Source organism: Phalangium opilio, unplaced genomic scaffold (genome assembly GCF_054372755.1).
Source record: "Phalangium opilio isolate 3A_F unplaced genomic scaffold, DU_Popi_V2 ptg000225l_1, whole genome shotgun sequence".
Classification (NCBI taxonomy): Eukaryota; Metazoa; Arthropoda; class Arachnida; order Opiliones; family Phalangiidae; genus Phalangium; species Phalangium opilio.
The window spans coordinates 1,357,131-1,375,801 of NW_028324219.1; the positions used below are offsets into that span (position 1 = coordinate 1,357,131).

An 18,671-nucleotide genomic window follows, 5' to 3' on the forward strand; every position below is an offset into this window, starting at 1 on the left:
TAATAAGTTCAGCGCAGATCAAATCCCCAAGTAATAAATAGACCTGTTCGTTCGATACAAGCTTTTTCACATGTTCATTAATATATGGCATTAATCGATTTAACTCGCTTGCTTCTGAAGCGTTCAATGTGAAGTCGATACTGTCTCCACCCCTGATATTCGTTTCCAGCTTTAGATTGTTAAAGGTTGCGTGTGCTGATGTCGAAGATTCTATAGGCATTATTCCTCATAACCTCTATAGAATGATTGATAATCAGTCACTTGTGGCTATAGAATGGTTATCCTGGTATGCTCACGAAAACGGCGTAGATATACAGTCTGCGTTTAACGGCTCTGAAGCCAAAGTTTTGAAAATGAATGTGGACGGCCTTTGTGATAAAGATGTTCTAGAGTTTAACGGGTGTTATTTCCATGGTTGCCCCAAATGCTACAAAGTCAACCGTAACCAATCTTTGCAAGGTGATCCTGGTCAAACCTTGAACACCTTGTACGTCAGAACTTTAAAAAAGAAGGAACGAATCGAGAAAGCGGGTTTTAAAGTAATAACGAAGTGGGAATGTAATTGGACTAAAGATAAAACCGATAATCCGGCTATTGGTGTTTTTCTGGAAGCAGAAAACATTAAAGAAAAAGTACGCGAACCTTTAAATCCTCGCGATGCCTTTTTTGGTGGAAGAACGTCGGTACTTAAACTATACCATAAAGTATCCGGCAGCGAGAAAATGCATTACGTTGACGTAACTAGTCTCTATCCTTTCGTCAACAAGAGAAAGAATCTGCCAGTCGGGCACCCAGAAATTTTACTGGATAATATTCCCGACATTTTCACATTCGATGGATTTCTGAAATGCGAAGTTTTACCGCCAATTAGCCTCTTTCACCCTGTTTTGCCAACAAGGTTAAACAATAAATTAGTTTTCACTCTTTGCCGGTAGTGTGCCTTGAAACGTTTCCAAGGAGACTGTCGCCATTCCGACGAAGAGCGAAAACTAATCGGCACTTGGGTGATTGATGAACTTCGTGCCGCTGTAAATCGGGGTTATGTTATCCTAAAAAAGATAGAGGCCTGGAAATACAAGGTGCGACAATATAACCCTGAAACTGGCGAGGCCGGCTTGTTTCAAAAATACGTTGATTCGTTCCTTCTTCATAAGCAGACGGCTAGTGGTTACCCCTCGAATTGCGTTACCCCCGAGGAACGTGACAATTATATTAAAAATTTTAAAATTAGAGAGGGGGTACTTTTAGACCCAGTCAAGATTAAAAGAAACGAAGGGTTGCGTAGCGTAGCAAAACTTGCCCTGAATAGTCTTTGGGGTAAATTCGGGGAAAGAGTGAAACCAACCAAAACGGAAATTATCAAAGAACCCCGCAGACTTTACGAACTCTTAAGTAACCCGGATGTTGAAGTAAAAAGCGTTTTAACCATAAATGAAGAAACGCTGCTAGTCAAATGGGTTCCTACGACTGAGGCCGACGTTGTTTTGAAGCATACCAACGTCTCTATAGCCTGCTATACAACGGCCATGGCCCGTCTTTGTTTATTAGAATATCTGGAAATTGTCGGGGATAAATGCTTTTATTACGATACAGATTCTCTTGTGTACATATCCCCCCTGGGAATACCGCTAATAGAAACTGGTAACTTTCTGGGTGAAATGACCAACGAATTGGAAGGTTATGGTAAAAACGCCTACATTGATACCTTTGTCAGTGGAGGATGCAAAAACTATAGTTATTGGGTAACAGATCCAGACTCTGGCAAAAGGTTCAATACAACCAAAGTCAAAGGGTTTCGTCTTAATGTCTCTAACGAGAAACTAGTCAATCACGAAACTTTAAAAGGATTACTAGGCGTTGATTTAGACAAACCCCTTTTGCCCATAACTGTTCCAATTCCGAGACACATTTCGAGGCTTCCCAATCACACGCTTGTCTCTATAGACACTCACAAAGTTTATAGAGCCACGGTCGATAAAATCCGTATACTAGACAATTTCAAAACAGTCCCCTATGGCTACCAGAACCCAACTTAATTTATTAACTAATTTATTTATTTATTTATTTATTAATTTAAAACTAATTTATTAATTTAAAACTAATTTATTAATTTAAAACTAATTTATTAATTTAACACTAATTTATTAATTTATCACTAATTTAAAACTAATTTATTAATTTAAAACTAATTTATTAATTTAAAACTAATTTATTAATTTAAAACTAATTTATTAATTTAAAACTAATTTAAAACTAATTTATTAATTTATTAACTAATTTATTAATTTATTGACTAATTTATTAATTTATTGACTAATTTATTAATTTATTGACTAATTTATTAATTTATTGACTAATTTATTAATTTATTGACTAATTTATTAATTTATTGACTAATTTATTAATTTATGATATTTACATGTAAAAAAATGAATAAATGTATTTTTTCCTTTAAAAATGATTTTATTTTTTCAACATACACATATTACAGCTTGAAAACAGATTCTCTGAAGGGGGGAGAACATGTCTGGTCGTGTTATTTGCAGACGAGTGACGTAAACAACATTTGTAAAGGGGGGTGAGAGGTTCATAGCAGGGATGGCGAACGGGTCTGGGCACGAATTATCTTTAATCTTGGGGGGATCCATTTGGTTCGAATGTCGTAAACAACTTTGTATACAAAGAACGTCTGCGTGGCTGGCTGACAAGTCTGGGCATGATTGATAGGGGAGAGAATGAGGGTGGGGGGCAGTTCTAGTTATAGGTTTAGTTTGGTGGTATGGGGGGTCGAATGGGGGTCGGCTCTTGATATAGTTTGAGTTTAGTTAAAGTTTAGTTTTTGGTGCGGGGGGAGGGCGAACGGGTCTGGGCATGAATTATTATTTTAGCCGCTAGGGGGGGGGTGTTGTACATGTTGAATTATATAAGCAAACGGAAAAGATCGTTGGGTTTCATAACTAGTATGAACACCGAGGCGAAAAGACGTGAAAGTTTCCATCGCTGGAAGGGTCCGTATACAAACCCCCGAGATCTAGCTAGAGACGGATTTTTTTATTTATATACGTATGGTCACGATACCGTAGAGTGTTATTTTTGTCACGGTATATTAAACGATTGGAAAATTCGGGATTCTGTGCACGAAGAACACAAACGTCATTTTCCTAGTTGTCCCTTCATCCGCGGACTTCCAACAAACAACGTACCGATCGAAGACGACAAGGGTCACGACGTACCACCCACCGCCCGCTCTGATTATATGGAGTTTCGCATTCCAAAGTCTGTCATTCAAAAGGCAATTTTGGATACCTACGTCCAAGAAATTTTCAGCGACCCCAAGAACCGCGAGATGTTGAATACGACATGAATTCGGAAGAAGCCCGTTTAAAAACTTTCCAATCGTGGCCGTCGCTTTACGTTGATGCAGCCGAACTAGCGCGAGACGGGTTTTATTTAGGCCGTAGAGATACCTTCAGATGTTTCTTTTGCCATGGTACTCTTCAAGTATGGACAAACTCGGAATCGGTAAACGATAAACATAGACAATTGTACCCAGACTGTCCATACATTTTCGGGCAACAAACGCTAGTCCACACGGACCATACCTTCAGATGTTTCTTTTGCCACGGCACTCTTCAAGTATGGACAACCTCGGAATCGGTACGCGATAAACATAGACAATTGTACCCTGAATGCCCCTTCATTCTTGGAAAACGGACGCTCAATGTGCCTATCGAAGTAGACGTTACTTCGGAAAAAGATGACTATATCTGTCTTATCAAGAAAAGACGAATTTAAAAGACTCTTACAATGGTGAAAAAAAAAGGTTACTTTTTGCCCTTTTACCGTAATATATAAAATACCTTACGAGGATCGTTTTAACTATTATTATATCGATAAATTGCATTTTAATGAACGCATCCGTAATATTAATACTTTACTAGAAAAAATACTTTATGTAAAAAAAATAAAACATGGATAAAATATTTAACGCCTCTTGATTTATACATATCGCAAAAGTAAAAAAAAATGCCCCGCTTTAAAAAAAAAATTTTACCGGAATTAAAATGCCGTGTAAAATTAAAAAAACGTTGGGAGAGAAATTCCTAGGCTTGTACAGGCATTCCCCCGCTTTGCACGCGTAACGGAGAAGAGGAACCCGAGAGATATATTCCTATAACATTTCAGTGCTATTCGGAGAGAAAACGCGCGTCGCTATGGTTGTACACGCATTCCCCCGCTTTGCACATGTAACGGAGAAGAGGAAAAAAAGAGAGAGGGAAAAAAAACTCTCCTTCACAGCGCTCTCGCGCCGCTAGGCTAGTACATTCGCAAGCGTAAAAATAAAGAGGCGGTCAAAGGGAAAGAGACGGTGAAAGTCAGGGAACCAAGAGAGAGAGAGAAAAAAAACTCTCCAGCCTTCACAGCGCTCTTGCGGGTATCGGGCTGGGTAAAGAGAAAGTGAAAGTCAGAATAAAAAAAGGGGACTTAGCGCAAAGAGAGAGCATACACTCAAGAACAACCTCCACCCTTCAGGTGGAGGAGGTGAGGGGGAGACACACCAACCCCCCTCCGGGGATGGAGGCATGGGGGCAAAAAAATTCGTCCCCCCTTCGCGGGTATAAACCATGGGGGAAAAAATTCATCCCCCCTGCGCTGCCCGCAGGTATCGAGGCTTACTATTCTCTTATCTGAATTTTCAGCCATCAGTTTATCGTAATCACATTCCCACATAGTAATGATCTCAGCCCTAGGATGAAGCTCTTTAATGTATTGTATTCTATCAAGTCCTTTTTCGTAAACAACTTTATTGGTTTCCTTAACTACGCTATTCCCCTCACTTCCTTTGTAACACTTTTTACACGCGTGATATAAACAGCCCATGAATTCTAAAATTATTTCCGGGTCTCTGCAATAACCATCAACTGCATATGGTCCAATTTTCTTTTCTCCTGATGCTGACATTACAGTTTGAATCTCGACCTTTCTTTCCTTACTTACCCATGCCATCCATTTTATGGCTTTCTTGCTCTGGTTACCTGAACCACGGAATCCAGGGTTTGGAACGACACCAAGGGTATTCTTCTGTAAGTATTTTTGAAGATACACCGAAGTACAAGCTCCAGCTATGGTTATCGCACCGCAATTCATTGGGTCTAAACCCGTTACTGTTTTGAAATGGTTACGAAAACAGTCTACACCCTTCTGAAGGACTTGGACATCAGCCACGCAATATTCTTGTAACTCTAACATGGCATTATAAACGGGTTGTTTTGACTTTTCACTATACCTCTTTTCAAAAGCTATGTTATCATATCTTTTCATAAACTCTGGCTGAAAATAAGATTTATCGGGAAATTTTCCACAATAATCTAAATTGTTTTTGTATAAAAAGATATATGGGAAAAACTGCTTGCAGGTTGAACCCAACTGAAATGCCTCCGAAAAAGCCCTTAATGGTATAGCCAGAAAGGAAAAAACTACATATAAATTTTAAATTTTGGTTTTTAACATACATTGCTAGCAGTTTTGCTCCATCGAATATAATTTCTATTTTTGCATAATTATGGATTAACCATTGTAAAATGAAAAACCCGTCATAGGCTCTCATGTTATGAGCAACAATAGTAACATTTTCAAACCTAGGTTTGGTTACTCTACGTCTTTTGTTGTCTCTAGTAAAAACAATTTTTTCGTCTACTTGGGTGAGGTATTGCATAATTTTGTCTACGCAATCTAGTCCTCTAAAAATGTTATAATCGTAAACATTTTCCTCTATTTGCATAGCAGAAACTAGAAGTATTGGAGTATGAAGGGAATTATCTACTATACATTCGGTATCGAAATAACAATAAGTTGTTTCCTTATTCTTTTTAGTAAGGGGTTGGACATAACAAAGCCTAGGCGGGTGTTCAATTTTACATTTTGGGCATACTTTACTACATTTGTGATTTTTTTCTATTTCTTCGCAGCAAATTTTGCATCTTTTTACTTTTTCACAAATTTTATTAGTTCTATGTATTTGGAAGCATTCGGGACCTTTAAAATACCTGTTACAATCTGGACATTTCACGACGTCCAAGGATGGGCTCTCGTGGAATGTCTCAGAGTACCTTTAAATAACCATACCTTTAAATAAAATTAAAATTTCTTGGAACTCAAGCCTTAGAAACAATGACGTTTTAGTTAATTCGAAGTTCTGGCATAGAAGGATTTTTCTTGGAATTATGACTCAACGCAACAATTAACTTTGAAGTCTAATGAGCCTTATATATGCTTTACTATACTTAAACTACCTTTGCAAAAAAATCTAATATCACCTCCGTCATACATTGTATAGATAGTAGTTATTTGGAAAATAGGCCTATAGTTTCACACGGAAAGATCACAGGTAACATTTGGTCGATTGGTAGCGTATTGGCTGCTAAATATGGAATTTGAAAGATCCTGGTTCGATTCAAGTTATCGGTAAGTAACCTTTCAGTCGACCTAATGTTACTTTTGGCAAATATTTTTATCTAATTAACAGTAGGTATTTAAGGGGAAATTTAAAAATTAAGGGCACATACAGCATTCAGTTATTAACTTTTAAACATCTCTTCATATATTTAAAATCAATATGGAATCTCGTTCACCCATGTCTTTGAGATCCATGGCCGTTAGAGCCTTAGTAGTAACAATGGAATTAGTTTTAGCTAATACGGAGCAAACCTTTAATGATATTAAGAAAACAGTTCCACGCCAACTTTGGGGAGTATCTGAACGGGTATTTTGGAAAGCGGCTATTGGTGAGCGAGGGAACCTGGGCCAAGAAGATCTATATCCCGAAGAAATTCCTAATTGGCTTTGGATCATAGAATCAGAAATTGAATTCGAAGTGGATAATCGCTTGACTTTTGCTCAATTTCAAGCTACGCAAAGGAATAGAGTTACCATCCCTTTCTTTTTATTGGATGGGTACCACCACATAGAATATGACTATTTTTTAAAAACATGGAGAAAAGGTGAAAGGAAATGCCAACGTAGAGTTTGCAGAGACTGTTTTGTCTTTTTTAGCGATATGGACGAACCAAATACGAAATATCTAGCGGTAAAAACTCATACAGTAGTGCATCGAGACGACATGATGGTAGAAGTAATTTGGGACGTACAGAAAAGTTTCTGTAGTAATTGTATAAAAAAACCTTTATTTAATATGTATAGTGAGGAAATTGGTTCGCATAATACCGGCTGGCATACTATTAGCAATCTTAGATCTTTTACATTTAGAGACCAAGAAAAGGTAACGCATACTAAAGTGGCTCGTGTATCTTTTTTACATTAAATTTTTTTTCACGGAAATGAATAATATGTATTGTAAATTGTAATATAATAAACTTAAATTCTCAGTCAGCTACATTGTTTTCATTTCTAGAGAAAAGGGTTTTACATCTCGCATTCCTAGCAAAAGGGTTTTACAGCTACCATTTCCAGTTAACAGGATGGTATGACTTTTGTTTCATTAGAAAAGGGTTGGATTTTCTTCCGTTTGAGACAACTAAATAGATGAAGCTCTATACGCATAGGTAATTTAACTGAAGAGGAGGAGGAGGAATTCGTTTATTTTTTTCGTTCATTACCCATTTTTGTCATGTATATTGATCTTATTTTAGTGGCTAACACACTGTCACGTTTATAACTCATAACGAAAGTTCACTTATAGAATATTTTTCTTGAAATTTATTAAAGTGCACATTTCAAAAACTAGGCACCCCAAAACTAATTTAAATATAGCAAAAAATGTTACCTTTCAATGTGAATATATGTATTCCTTATTTAAGTTGATGATCACAAAAAGAAACGTGGTTTTTACGCGAAAATTACAGGCTTCAAACCATTATATCCACACAAATTATATTTTATTTTAAAGGAACTAATCCAATTTTTTTTAAACATAAACGGTCGATAAAATAAAGATTTTAAATTAAGTACGAAATGAATATATAGGAACTTGTATTCAATGTTTTTTGGCGTTTAAGTAACTATATATTATAAATTTTTAAATTTTTGTTTTAATTCTAATAGGGAGAAAGGAATTTTTCAAACCATAATCTCGGTTAATCGCGCTAAAAAAACTTACGTAAATCGAAGAGTTAATTTTCAAGAGAGTTTTTCGAAAGTGTTAACAAACATTTACCGGTAAAAGCCGTACTCTTTTTTTACGTCTTTCGTATTATTCCAAAAAAAAAATTAAAATACCGACTAAGATACGTTTCTACAAGTTTTTTAATGAAATTTTACCAAAAAAAAACCTTTTCTCGGTTTTCCAATAAGGACAACGGCGATAAAAGTCCTACTCCCCCCCAGTAACACGAGTGTTCCGCGTTCGAGTCGGTTCGAAGTAGATTCGTCGGTTTATGGTCTAGTCGGTAGTTACGACTAAAATTCGACTCTTATCCAACTTCAGTTGCCAACTCCGCTTTGCAGTCGGCCGTGTGAACAATAAAATAGAGTTGGCTGATAGTTGTATTTTAAGTCGGTTAATGTAAAGAAGGATTAGGTCGGCTGCTCGACTCCTTACCAACTAACACGCGTTTCTATCAAATAAAAGATAACAATATGGGTCTAGAGGTCGACATATCCGACGGCCTACCGATCACACTGAAAATTTCAGTTTTAGTTGTAATGAAGCTTCTTCCGCGTTTTAGTCGGTTCGAGGTAGTTTATTCGCTTTATGGCCTAGTCACCACTTACGACTAAAGTCCGCCTCTTATCCAACTTCAGATACCAGCTCCGCTTTGAAGTCGGCCGTGAGAACAAACAAATAGAGTTGGCTGATAGTTACATTTTATGTCGGTTGGTGTAAGAAAGGATTAGGTCGGCTGCTCAACTCCTTACCAACTAACATGTGTTTTTATCAAAATAACAACAAGGGACGAGAGTTCGGCATATCCGACTACCTACCGATAATACTAAAGAATAGTTATAATGAAGCTTCTTCCGCGTTTGAGTCGGTGCGAGGTAGATTCGTCGGTTTATGGTCTAGTCGGCACTTACAACTGAAGTCCGACTCTTATCCAACTTCAGTTACTAGCTCCGCTTTGAAAACGGCGGTGAGAACAAACAAATAGAGTTGGCTGATAGTTACATTTTAAGTCGGTTGGTGTAAGGAAGGATTAGGTCGGCTGCTCAACTCCTTACCAACAAACATTGGTTTTTATTAATTTAACAACAAGGGTCGAGAGGTCGGCATATCCGACTACCTACCGTTCAATACTAAACATTTCAAGTTTCGTTATAATGAAGCTTCCGCGTTTGAGTCGGTTCGAGGTAGATTCGTCGGTTTATGGTCTAGTTGGCACTTACAACGGAAATCCGACTTATCCACGTTCAGTTGCTAACTCCGCTTTGCAGTCGGCCTTGAGAACAATAGAATAGAGTAGTCTGATAGTTACATTTTAAGTCGGTTGGTGTAAGGAAGGATTAGGTCGGCTGCTCAACTCCTTACCAACAAACATTGGTTTTTATTAATTTAACAACAAGCGTCGAGAGGTCGGCATATCCGACTACCTACCGATCAATACTAAACATTTCAAGTTTCGTTATAATGAAGCTTCCGCGTTTGAGTCGGTTCGAGGTAGATTCGTCGGTTTATGGTCTAGTTGGCACTTACAACGGAAATCCGACTCTTATTTACGTTCAGTTGCTAACTCCGCTTTGCAGTCGGCCTTGAGAACAATAGAATAGAGTAGTCTGATAGTTACATTTTAAGTCGGTTAATGTAATGAAGGATTATGTTGGCTGCTCGACTCCTTACCAACTAAAATGCGTTTTTATCAAAGTGCACTAGTGTATCAACGGTTAAAGATTATCTTAAACATTAAAATAAATATAAATAATATTATATATTTTCTTCGATAATTATTAACCTTATTGCGCGTTACATCGTTTAAAAAATAACTATTGAACATTCTTGAGAGGCTAGACTAATATTGACGTTTGAAATGAAGCATACGCCCATTGTTGTCTAACTCCAATCGGTACATAAGGTTTCGAATCTTAGTAATGGATAAGAACAGCACAATTGCGCGAACCTTTGGTGGAAAATGCGCCATTGGGAGGCTAGAAGTTTCTTGTAACCCTAGCCGATTGCTAACCTTAACGATGATGAAGGAGTAGAAGCCAGTAAGTTCACACCGGAGTCCATGTGGGATGGACAAAAGACCAGATGAAAGTGGTGTTTGGAAGACAGTAACTACGACCCTTAAAGCCGACCATAAACAATCCATAAAGCCGACCATAAACACTCCATAAAGCCGACCATAAACAATCCATAAAGCCGACCATAAACAATCCATAAAACCGACCATAAACAATCCATAAAGCCGACCATAAACAATCCATAAAGCCGACCGTAAACAATCCATAAAGCCGACCGTAAACAATTCATAAAGCCGACCATAAACAAGCCTTAAAGCCAACCATAAACAATCCATAAACAAGTCGTAAAGCCTACCATAATCAAGTCGTATAGCCGGCCATAAAGCCGACTACAAACAAGCCATAAAGCCGGCCACAAACAAGACATAAAGCCAACCACAAACAAGCTATAAAGCCGACCACAAACAAGCTATAAAGCCGACCACAAACAAGATATAAAGCCGACCACAAACAAGCTATAAAGCCGACCACAAACAAGCCATAAAGCCGACCACAAACAAGCCATAAATCCGATAAATAACAGTCGATAAAGCCGACCGAAGTTAGATTAATAATCCGACCATAACCAGATAACAAAGCCGACTTCTTGTTTGATAAGGTAAGAGCTGGACACGCTTACTTTTTAGAGTCGGTTTAAGTGCTGGCAAAATTTCTATGACCGGAAGTCGGGCCGACGCTTAAACGGATAGGACATTTCGACGGTCGAAATGAAAGTTTACCGACGCTTTTACGTCAGTGTTGGTTGGACCTCGAACCGACTAAGTCGGTCCAACGTCGATTTTGTTACTGGGGGGCCATTTCGAAAAACGGATGGAAAATTTTAAAACCGTATTTTTTCCGAAACGGTAATTTTTTTATATTTTAATCTTCTAACGATTCGAAAAAGTTTCTGAGTTCGATTTCCTTGTCGTAATAAATTTGTAAACTTCCCATCTCGTATTTCTCCATATAAACGCCGTACTCTTCCAAGAGGGTATTGTTACGCGTAAACTGCTCTTCCAGGGCCTATGAACTTGGGTAGACCACGCATTCTAAGTCTTTTCGAACCTTGACGTGAATTTTTTTAACGCGTCCGCGGCACGAATAACGTCGTCGAAATTGCCGAACAGTTCGACGGCACCCGCTTCGGATGTCAATAGCGGCTTTGCAATGACGTTGAAGTTTTTAGCGACCTCATCCAATTTTACGTTATTTTTACCGCAGAGGAAAATGAACTCGTGCTTGACGTAATTGATGACTTTTCTAAGAGTGTCTCTCTCGTCGGGTTTCGGTAGAGGCATTCGCTTCGTATTGCCATCTCGCTCGCGTATCTTAAAAGGGAGCGAAAAATGATTTTGGGAAATGAAAAATTGTTTGGTTTGGTAATACTTACTTTACTACGAACTAATTCTAAGAAAGATGTATTTTAATCCTGAAATTTTGAAAGGAGAGCCCTTTTGTTGGCTTTTTCGAGCAAATGGTTGAATTCTTTACGTGAGAAAATCAATTGATTAAAAATATATACATTTATAAATAGGGTAAAGAGCGAAACGTACCGGCGTTGGAACGATCCATATTTTGTATAAAGTCCGTGGTAAATTTGATTAAAATTTCAAGTTGTTCCTCGAGACATTTCGTGGCGGACTCGACCATCTCGGCGCTTCCGAATAATTTGGCTTCGTCGTCTTCGAAAACCAACTTTACATCATATTTTTCGATTTCTTCGACGGCTAAAAATCTTTGTAGAGATTTCTCTATCTTGACGAATGTTTCTTTGGTAGAAACTATCTGAAATAGTAATTGAATTAGATTTTCAAATTTACGTGAATTGTCCGTACTGTCACTAACCATTTTCGTGAATTCCTTCGTTAAAGGGCTCAAAACTTGTCTGTTTCTGGCCAAATTGTCCAGGGACCCTATACTCTAAAAATCTAAAGCATTTGGATGAGAATCCAAATCTAAACGTTTGGATCGGCTCCATTTGGATAGGGCGCTTAAAACCGTATTCTCTAACCCAAATCCAAATCGACATTTGGATCTCCCGCCAAAATTTAATCCAAACCAAATGTACATCACTTCCTCTTTCATTACGTAATTTTACTTAGTGTTTATTGGTCAATTCTTTTCGGCGTTTAATATGAAAGTAAAATGTTTTTAAGCCTTGAATTTTTGCATGTTAGATTGTAATAATTTTGTACAATTAAGAAACCTCTTAATTTGATAGTTTAAGCTTATTAGGCCTAATTAATATTAATTAGGAAATTAATTTGAATGAAAAATAGGTGGATATCTTTTATTAATTGGGAAATAATGCACTCATTTTACATTTAAATTTTAGAAGTAAACATTTATTATGTGTAAATAAAATTCATAATTAATTTCACTAAGGCAATAAATTAATTACCTACGAGGAATTAGCAAGTGCATATGTTTAATATTAGAATTTAACTCGTTTCAAAACTAATAAAGTTTTGAACCGGTTTTTTTAATATAGTTAGTAAAATTTGTGATTGTCAATTGGTCAATGTTGTATATTAACCAATGGTGTAACCAATTTTTTTTTAAACTCAATCAAACTGAAATATCAATCAATCATCTACTGAACGAGGTATCAACCTACTTTTTTTCAAAAGAAGGTAAATAAGGATTAGATGGCTTGCTGCTTCAAACAAGATTTTTAATCATGAAGGGAATATTTTGTTAATTTTGGTCAAATTTAGATATTCGGTAATCTAGTTGATATGGCTAAAGCACTTTTTGCCCATGCCTATTTTAAACTTTAATCACAGATTTCGCTTACCATTTCACAAGCATAATAAACACTACTGAAAGACGCAAATCTATCTGTGATCGGTACCGGTGACCAATATAACAATTTTCCCAATTAATCGGTTCTAACTTAATTTTCAAATTTCTATTCGTTAATTTGAAATGAATATAAGTAGATATCTCTTTCAGTAGATAAAAAAATTGATAATGGTATTTCAATTAAGCTTAGATATAAACATCGGTTAATTTACGATATGGGCTTATGATGGTAGTCTGTTTATAAGATTAAATCGTTGCTTTAAGTGTCACTAGACAGTATCTACGTCCAAAATTGTGAATTAGTAACTTTATAACATCTCCTCATCACAGGATATACGAGGGTCAATTTCTTATATCATTGACATGTGATAATCTGACGAAGGCTCACTATAGCTCAGTCAACTTTTGGCAAGGCCTAATACCGTTTTGCTTGGCTGCATATCGCCGTCAAATTCCTTTTAAAGCATAGATCATAAAGTATCCACCCTTGATTTTCATTTCGCAACACACACTGGATTCGTAAACCTCGACGCGCACCCCGATTAGAAGCATTAAAATGCAAACGCAACAACACACTGAGCGCATACATTTTTATTAAATAACATTTCTCACTACAGCTGTTATCGGGGCTGACAGACGGCGATAAAGAAAAAGCCTTCGGAGTCTGGCCCCTTAAAGGGGGTAGTTTCGAGGGAACGAAATTCAAATGCAAGGCGCGTCCCTTGAATTCGTAAACATCGACGTTTAACGCAATTATAATATTGAAATCTTATACAATTAAGTTAATTTTAAGAAAACAAAGCACTACTTTCAAATTCTAAACTTTAAAAATACGACGATAAGAGAAGGCGAAGTAACGGGCAACAAGAGGCAAACATTTTTTTAAATAGCAAAAATTAAGGGTAAGCCGAGGCTTAGCGCAATTTCACCGCCTTAAAAAAATGCCAAGTTTAGAAATAGATTGTGGGACGATAAAAAGGCGGAAAATTATGATATTAGGCTTATATTAAAGCTTGAAACCTACTTTATATTATATTTAAAATCCATTCATAAGCAAATCCTCAAAAAATATGAAAATGACCACGAAAAAGAACCCTCTCTCAAATTTTTTCCCCTTAAAAAAATGGCGGCCACAAACGGGGTGAAAATGGGGAAAAGAGCTATCCAAATGACGATTTGGCCGGCCATTTGTCTTGCCAAATGTTTCGATAGGGTTTGAACCAAATGAAAAGGGATTCGAAGTAACAGAATACCGATTAGTGTCATTTGGGGATGAATCGACGCCAAATCCAAATCATTTGGATTAGGAACGATCCAAATGCAGTTAGAGAATAGGGTCCCTGGTCTATGTTGCCGAATATTTGTTTTTGGTCCCACAAATTTTCCACGAAAGTTTTCACGCCGTCAGGGCCCAAAATTTTAACCCTTTGTTCGTCGAGGGGAAACGGAATAGACGTGACTTCTTTTTTCTAAAACGGGGGAGGGGTAAACGATAAAAAACGTTTAAAAAGAGTATAAAAAAAGCGTATATCGACTTACCTGATGAATACGATTTTCAATTGCCGTAACCCTATTTATGACGTCGAGCAAAAACTTTTCAGGGCTGTGACTCGTACGGAGCTAGAGTCCTGATGGTATCCCCATTAAAGGACCCGTTTTCGTTAAAAAACATTAAGCCGTGCGAGTTCTTCTTCAACGAAAGTTTGTAGATAAATTTTAATATCGAAGGCACCCTCAACTATTTCGAGTTTTTCTGGCGTGGGAATTTTCCTTGTGCTCTTCAATTTGCAACCGGTATCCTGAAGAACTATTTTTTACGATTAGTAAAAATTGGTGCAAAATGGAAAATGATATTAGACTGTTTTATTACTTTTCACGGCTTGTCCGCAACTACGGTCGGAATCACCGGTTTTGTCGGTATATACGAGTTTTAAGATACGACGAACTTCTTGTAGCATTTTTTCATTAGAGGTGTCTTTTGAAAGATTCAGTACTACGTGTGGTTCTTCTTGTTCTTTAATGTGGCTTAGTCTAACAAGTTCATCGTTTACAAGTTTTCTATATATAATTGAAATTTAGCGTTAATAGATTAAGCAAAACATAAAAGACGCGAAGTTTTTCACAAAAAACCCTTCGTTCCGAGGGTGCATCAGAAATTTAATTTTTTTTATCGAGGGTCCGGTCGTTGACGACGAAGCGGTGTGTGACGCTTTTGGAACGTTTGTTTCGTTTTTGAACTTGTATGAAGAAAATAAAAAAAGAGCGTTGTAAAAGTATCGTCGAGGATCAAGGTAAAAATACCTCAGGTATAGGTTTTCCATTTCGATTTCTTACCTATTAGCTTCTCAATTTTTGGTTTTAGAAAAAAGATAGTCCGCTTTGAAAGGGAACTGGCGGTACGGCCTGGAAGGACGTTTTCATTCGCCATTGCTTGAAACATTTTAGGTCCTGAAACGAATAACGGAAGAAAAATAATTGGGTCCAAATTCGAGATACCATAATTGAAGAAGGTACCGCGTACCGAAAGGGCTCGTCTCATTTTCTTGATATTGTTTAACGATAAACTCGCAAATTAAATCTTCATCGTCCCTCGAATATTTCTCTCGAGATTTTCTTAATCTCCAAATAAAAATAAAAGAAATTGAGGAAAAAATAACGTAAATACGAAAGTTGGTAACGAGAAACTCCGCGTCATGAAATTAAGCCAATTAGGGAAAACTATATTATAGGGTACACTAGAATACTTCGTCAACTACGGAGATGAGATTGAAATTTGAACGGAATAAAAACTTATAAAAGTGATCGAGCTCTTAAACATAGCATTTACACTTACTTTTCTTCGGAGTTGGCTTTACGGTCACCAGTTTCTCCGTCCGAAGAAGGCGACGATGGTTTTGACCTTTTTTAAAAAATATTGGTTTAGCGTTGTTAAAAGGGAAAAACGAATAGAAGAAAGTGTCTTAAGCTTAACCGATTAAAATACGATCGTTGTTCGTACCTTTTGGATTGTTTGACGCTTTCCGATACGTCGCTGTCTTCGCTGGTAGAATCAATATGGAGCGCGTCATTTTCATCGTCGTCGTTCAAAAGATCGTCGAGACGTTCGGTCGTGATCATCAAATAAGCGGAGGCCCTTTTCTTGTCGTTCGAAAACAATTTCATGGCGTCAATGGCCAGTTTTCGTTCCATAGTGCGCCTAAGAGAAAAGAAAAAAAAAGCTTGATCGACTACGTAGCAAATAAACTTAAATCAACCGCCGTATTCTGCAGGCTTATCTTTCCGCGCCCACTTGGATTCTCGTCGCTCATTGGTCCATAGAGAACTGGATTCTGGCTTTTGATTGGCGGCTTAGGTTTCGAGGCGCAATTGGATTCTGGGCTGAGATTGGATGTTCATGCAAGCAAGGAAAGATAGTGGTTCAGTTCAGTTAGCTTTTCAATTGACACTGAACGTACGGTGTAATGTCAGCATTTTGTGTCGGTTATCGTCAAAGGTCAGTGCAATAACCTTTAACCTCTATTTTTAGGTTCTTTACGCCATCTATTTCGTGAACCTTCAAATAGCAGACTATTTTCCCCAATTCCCACATGTTTAGGGTTAGTGTACTGTATCTCGGTAACATGACTCTGGAATGGAAGTTTATTCAAGTATTTAATGTGTAACGATAGTGTACTTTATGGTAGACGAAGTATAATTTTACATTTTAATAATATAGCTTCACAATCTTTACTAAAATATAGCATTGTAACAGGGGTTAATTCTGGTCGTCAAAAACCTTGTAGCAGAAGTGTTTTATCATTGAAAGGGGCGTGTGTAGCTGAACCATGCAAGGCTATCTAAGATATATTGTGCGCAATACACTGGTTAGGCTTTAGAGAACCCATTTGTCTTTATGAAAGAGAGATTCCAATGCACAGAAATTGAAGACGTAACTGTTCTGATATACCATTCCAGTTCACGGGTAGAATGTGTCATGTCACCAAGTAATAAGCTGAGAAACACGAGCGTAAAAACACTGCTGTAGGTTGAAGAAGCCTAAAACAATAGATTTTCGGTTATAATTCCCGGGTTTAATCTTGGCATTTCTAATTTCTGTTAGTCCTGGATGAGTACTAATTGTTGGTATCGAGTACCTCGATCGAATATCAATACAGGTACTTGTACCAATAATAAGTGATACATATCGTGAAGATTACCAATTACATGAATGACATTCGACATATAAATGCTCGAACGAAAGGACACCATTAAGACTTCACCATGTTTCGATAGTGTCGCACACTCTATGGTATAACGTTGAATGAAAGGTATCTTATTGAATGCGTTCAACTTATTTTGGCTTTTCAACTAACGATTTAACTGACGATGTAGCTTCTCCAGTTTCACATATAAAGACGACACACTTCTATATTAGGCAAACTTACACTCTACTATCACTTAAATCTAAGATTTGCCTAAATGGTAAGTTAGGCAAACGAAAAAGTCGAAACAGGAAACTTCTTGTAATATGTCCGCTTCAATCAGTTTTATTCATACTTTCTACCAAAAATCTAATTTAAAATTATAATTATAATAAATTTATACAGAACGATATTTCAGAACATATTGCTTTATTTTGACCAGTTTATGAAGAAACGTTGTCGCTACTCTCATGACAAGAGAGCAACTTTTTGCCTTTGTCATACAATTGTTTATTTATAACATTTTACATCCAAATGTACCTTGAAACATTGTCTCTTGTCTTTTACACAAGCAGGCTGATGTTACTTCATTTGAGGTGACATTAAGTAGCAGCAAATCCTGTATAAAGATAGTTTACACAAATGGAGCATTTATGAAACTTACACCAGAAGGCCGGGCTGCATGGAGGACAAAAAGAGACGGGTTTCTGTCCTCCTGGTGTAAATGGTATGATTCCTCCACATGTGCAAATCCTGTATATTAAGATCAAAGTTTGAAGCCTTAAAACATTATTACATTTTTGTAATATTTTCTAAATAAAGTGGTAATTACATGGTATTTGATGTTAATTATAACAATTTAAAGTTTGTATTATAGATTGAAGCGTGGACGTCATCAATATTGACTGTAGTAGCCCATTCGTGTGACACTGTCAATTATACTACTGTTTTATTCCAAAACTTTAGCACAACAAAAACTGATTCACATTTATATTGTTAGACACTTCAGTAACCATATTTACCAGTTGAACGTACTGCAACATTTACTTTTAAACCCATCTATCATAATTTTTTTCTTTGACTATATCACGCGTACAGTCAATGGTATATCCCATAGGGGTAGGATTGCCTATGGGGCTGTCATACTTTGAATTGTATATACGGTATGACGTTTTTGTCTCATTACCCTTGAGTGAACCCACTTCAGCATATCAGTAGGATGTTATTATATACTATATTTAATATTCTACATTTAGTGCATTTTGCGAGTCGGATTTTGACGAGTTCCAAGTAACGCGAGATGCCAGTTGTGTATATCAACGACAAATTCAAGAACTTCTGGATAAAGTTAAAGTATTCATTGTGAATTGGATAAAACTGAGCGTTGTTTGCAACTATCTACCCAGCCGTAACCATGGCTTAAGAACTGCCATCGACTACCGCTGGATTTCCACCGACCTCCGGTGGTTTTCATACCGCTTGCGCCTAAAAATAATTATGGCCCCA

At 37.1% G+C, this 18,671-nt stretch overlaps 1 protein-coding gene and 1 long non-coding RNA gene across 2 annotated transcripts; one reads left to right on the plus strand and one right to left on the minus strand.

The window, feature by feature from the left end:
• Positions 1-242: 242 nt before the first annotated feature.
• On the plus strand, positions 243-3,364 carry LOC149615246 (uncharacterized). Its single transcript, XM_089857850.1, has 4 exons — positions 243-884; positions 936-1,983; positions 2,889-3,008; positions 3,084-3,364. Exons 1-4 carry the CDS (start codon positions 243-245, stop codon positions 3,362-3,364), a joined length of 2,091 nt encoding a protein of 696 aa, XP_089713976.1.
• A 14,357-nt stretch (positions 3,365-17,721) lies between these two features.
• LOC149615247 (uncharacterized) lies at positions 17,722-18,248 on the minus strand. The gene is made up of 3 exons (XR_016376167.1): positions 18,188-18,248; positions 17,998-18,094; positions 17,722-17,918 (listed from the first exon to the last, which is right to left on the minus strand). It is a non-coding gene; the product is annotated as an uncharacterized LOC149615247 (long non-coding RNA).
• Between the last annotated feature and the right edge of the window lie 423 nt (positions 18,249-18,671).

Coding starts and splice junctions, on each gene's coding strand:
- LOC149615246 (XM_089857850.1), top strand. CDS start 243: ATGATTGATAATCAGTCACTTGTGGCTATAGAATGGTTATCCTGGTAT. Junction 885..935: donor CAATTAGCCTCTTTCACCCT/GTTTTGCCAACA, acceptor CTTTGCCGGTAG/TGTGCCTTGAAACGTTTCCA. Junction 3,009..3,083: donor AAGTTTCCATCGCTGGAAGG/GTCCGTATACAA, acceptor ACGATACCGTAG/AGTGTTATTTTTGTCACGGT.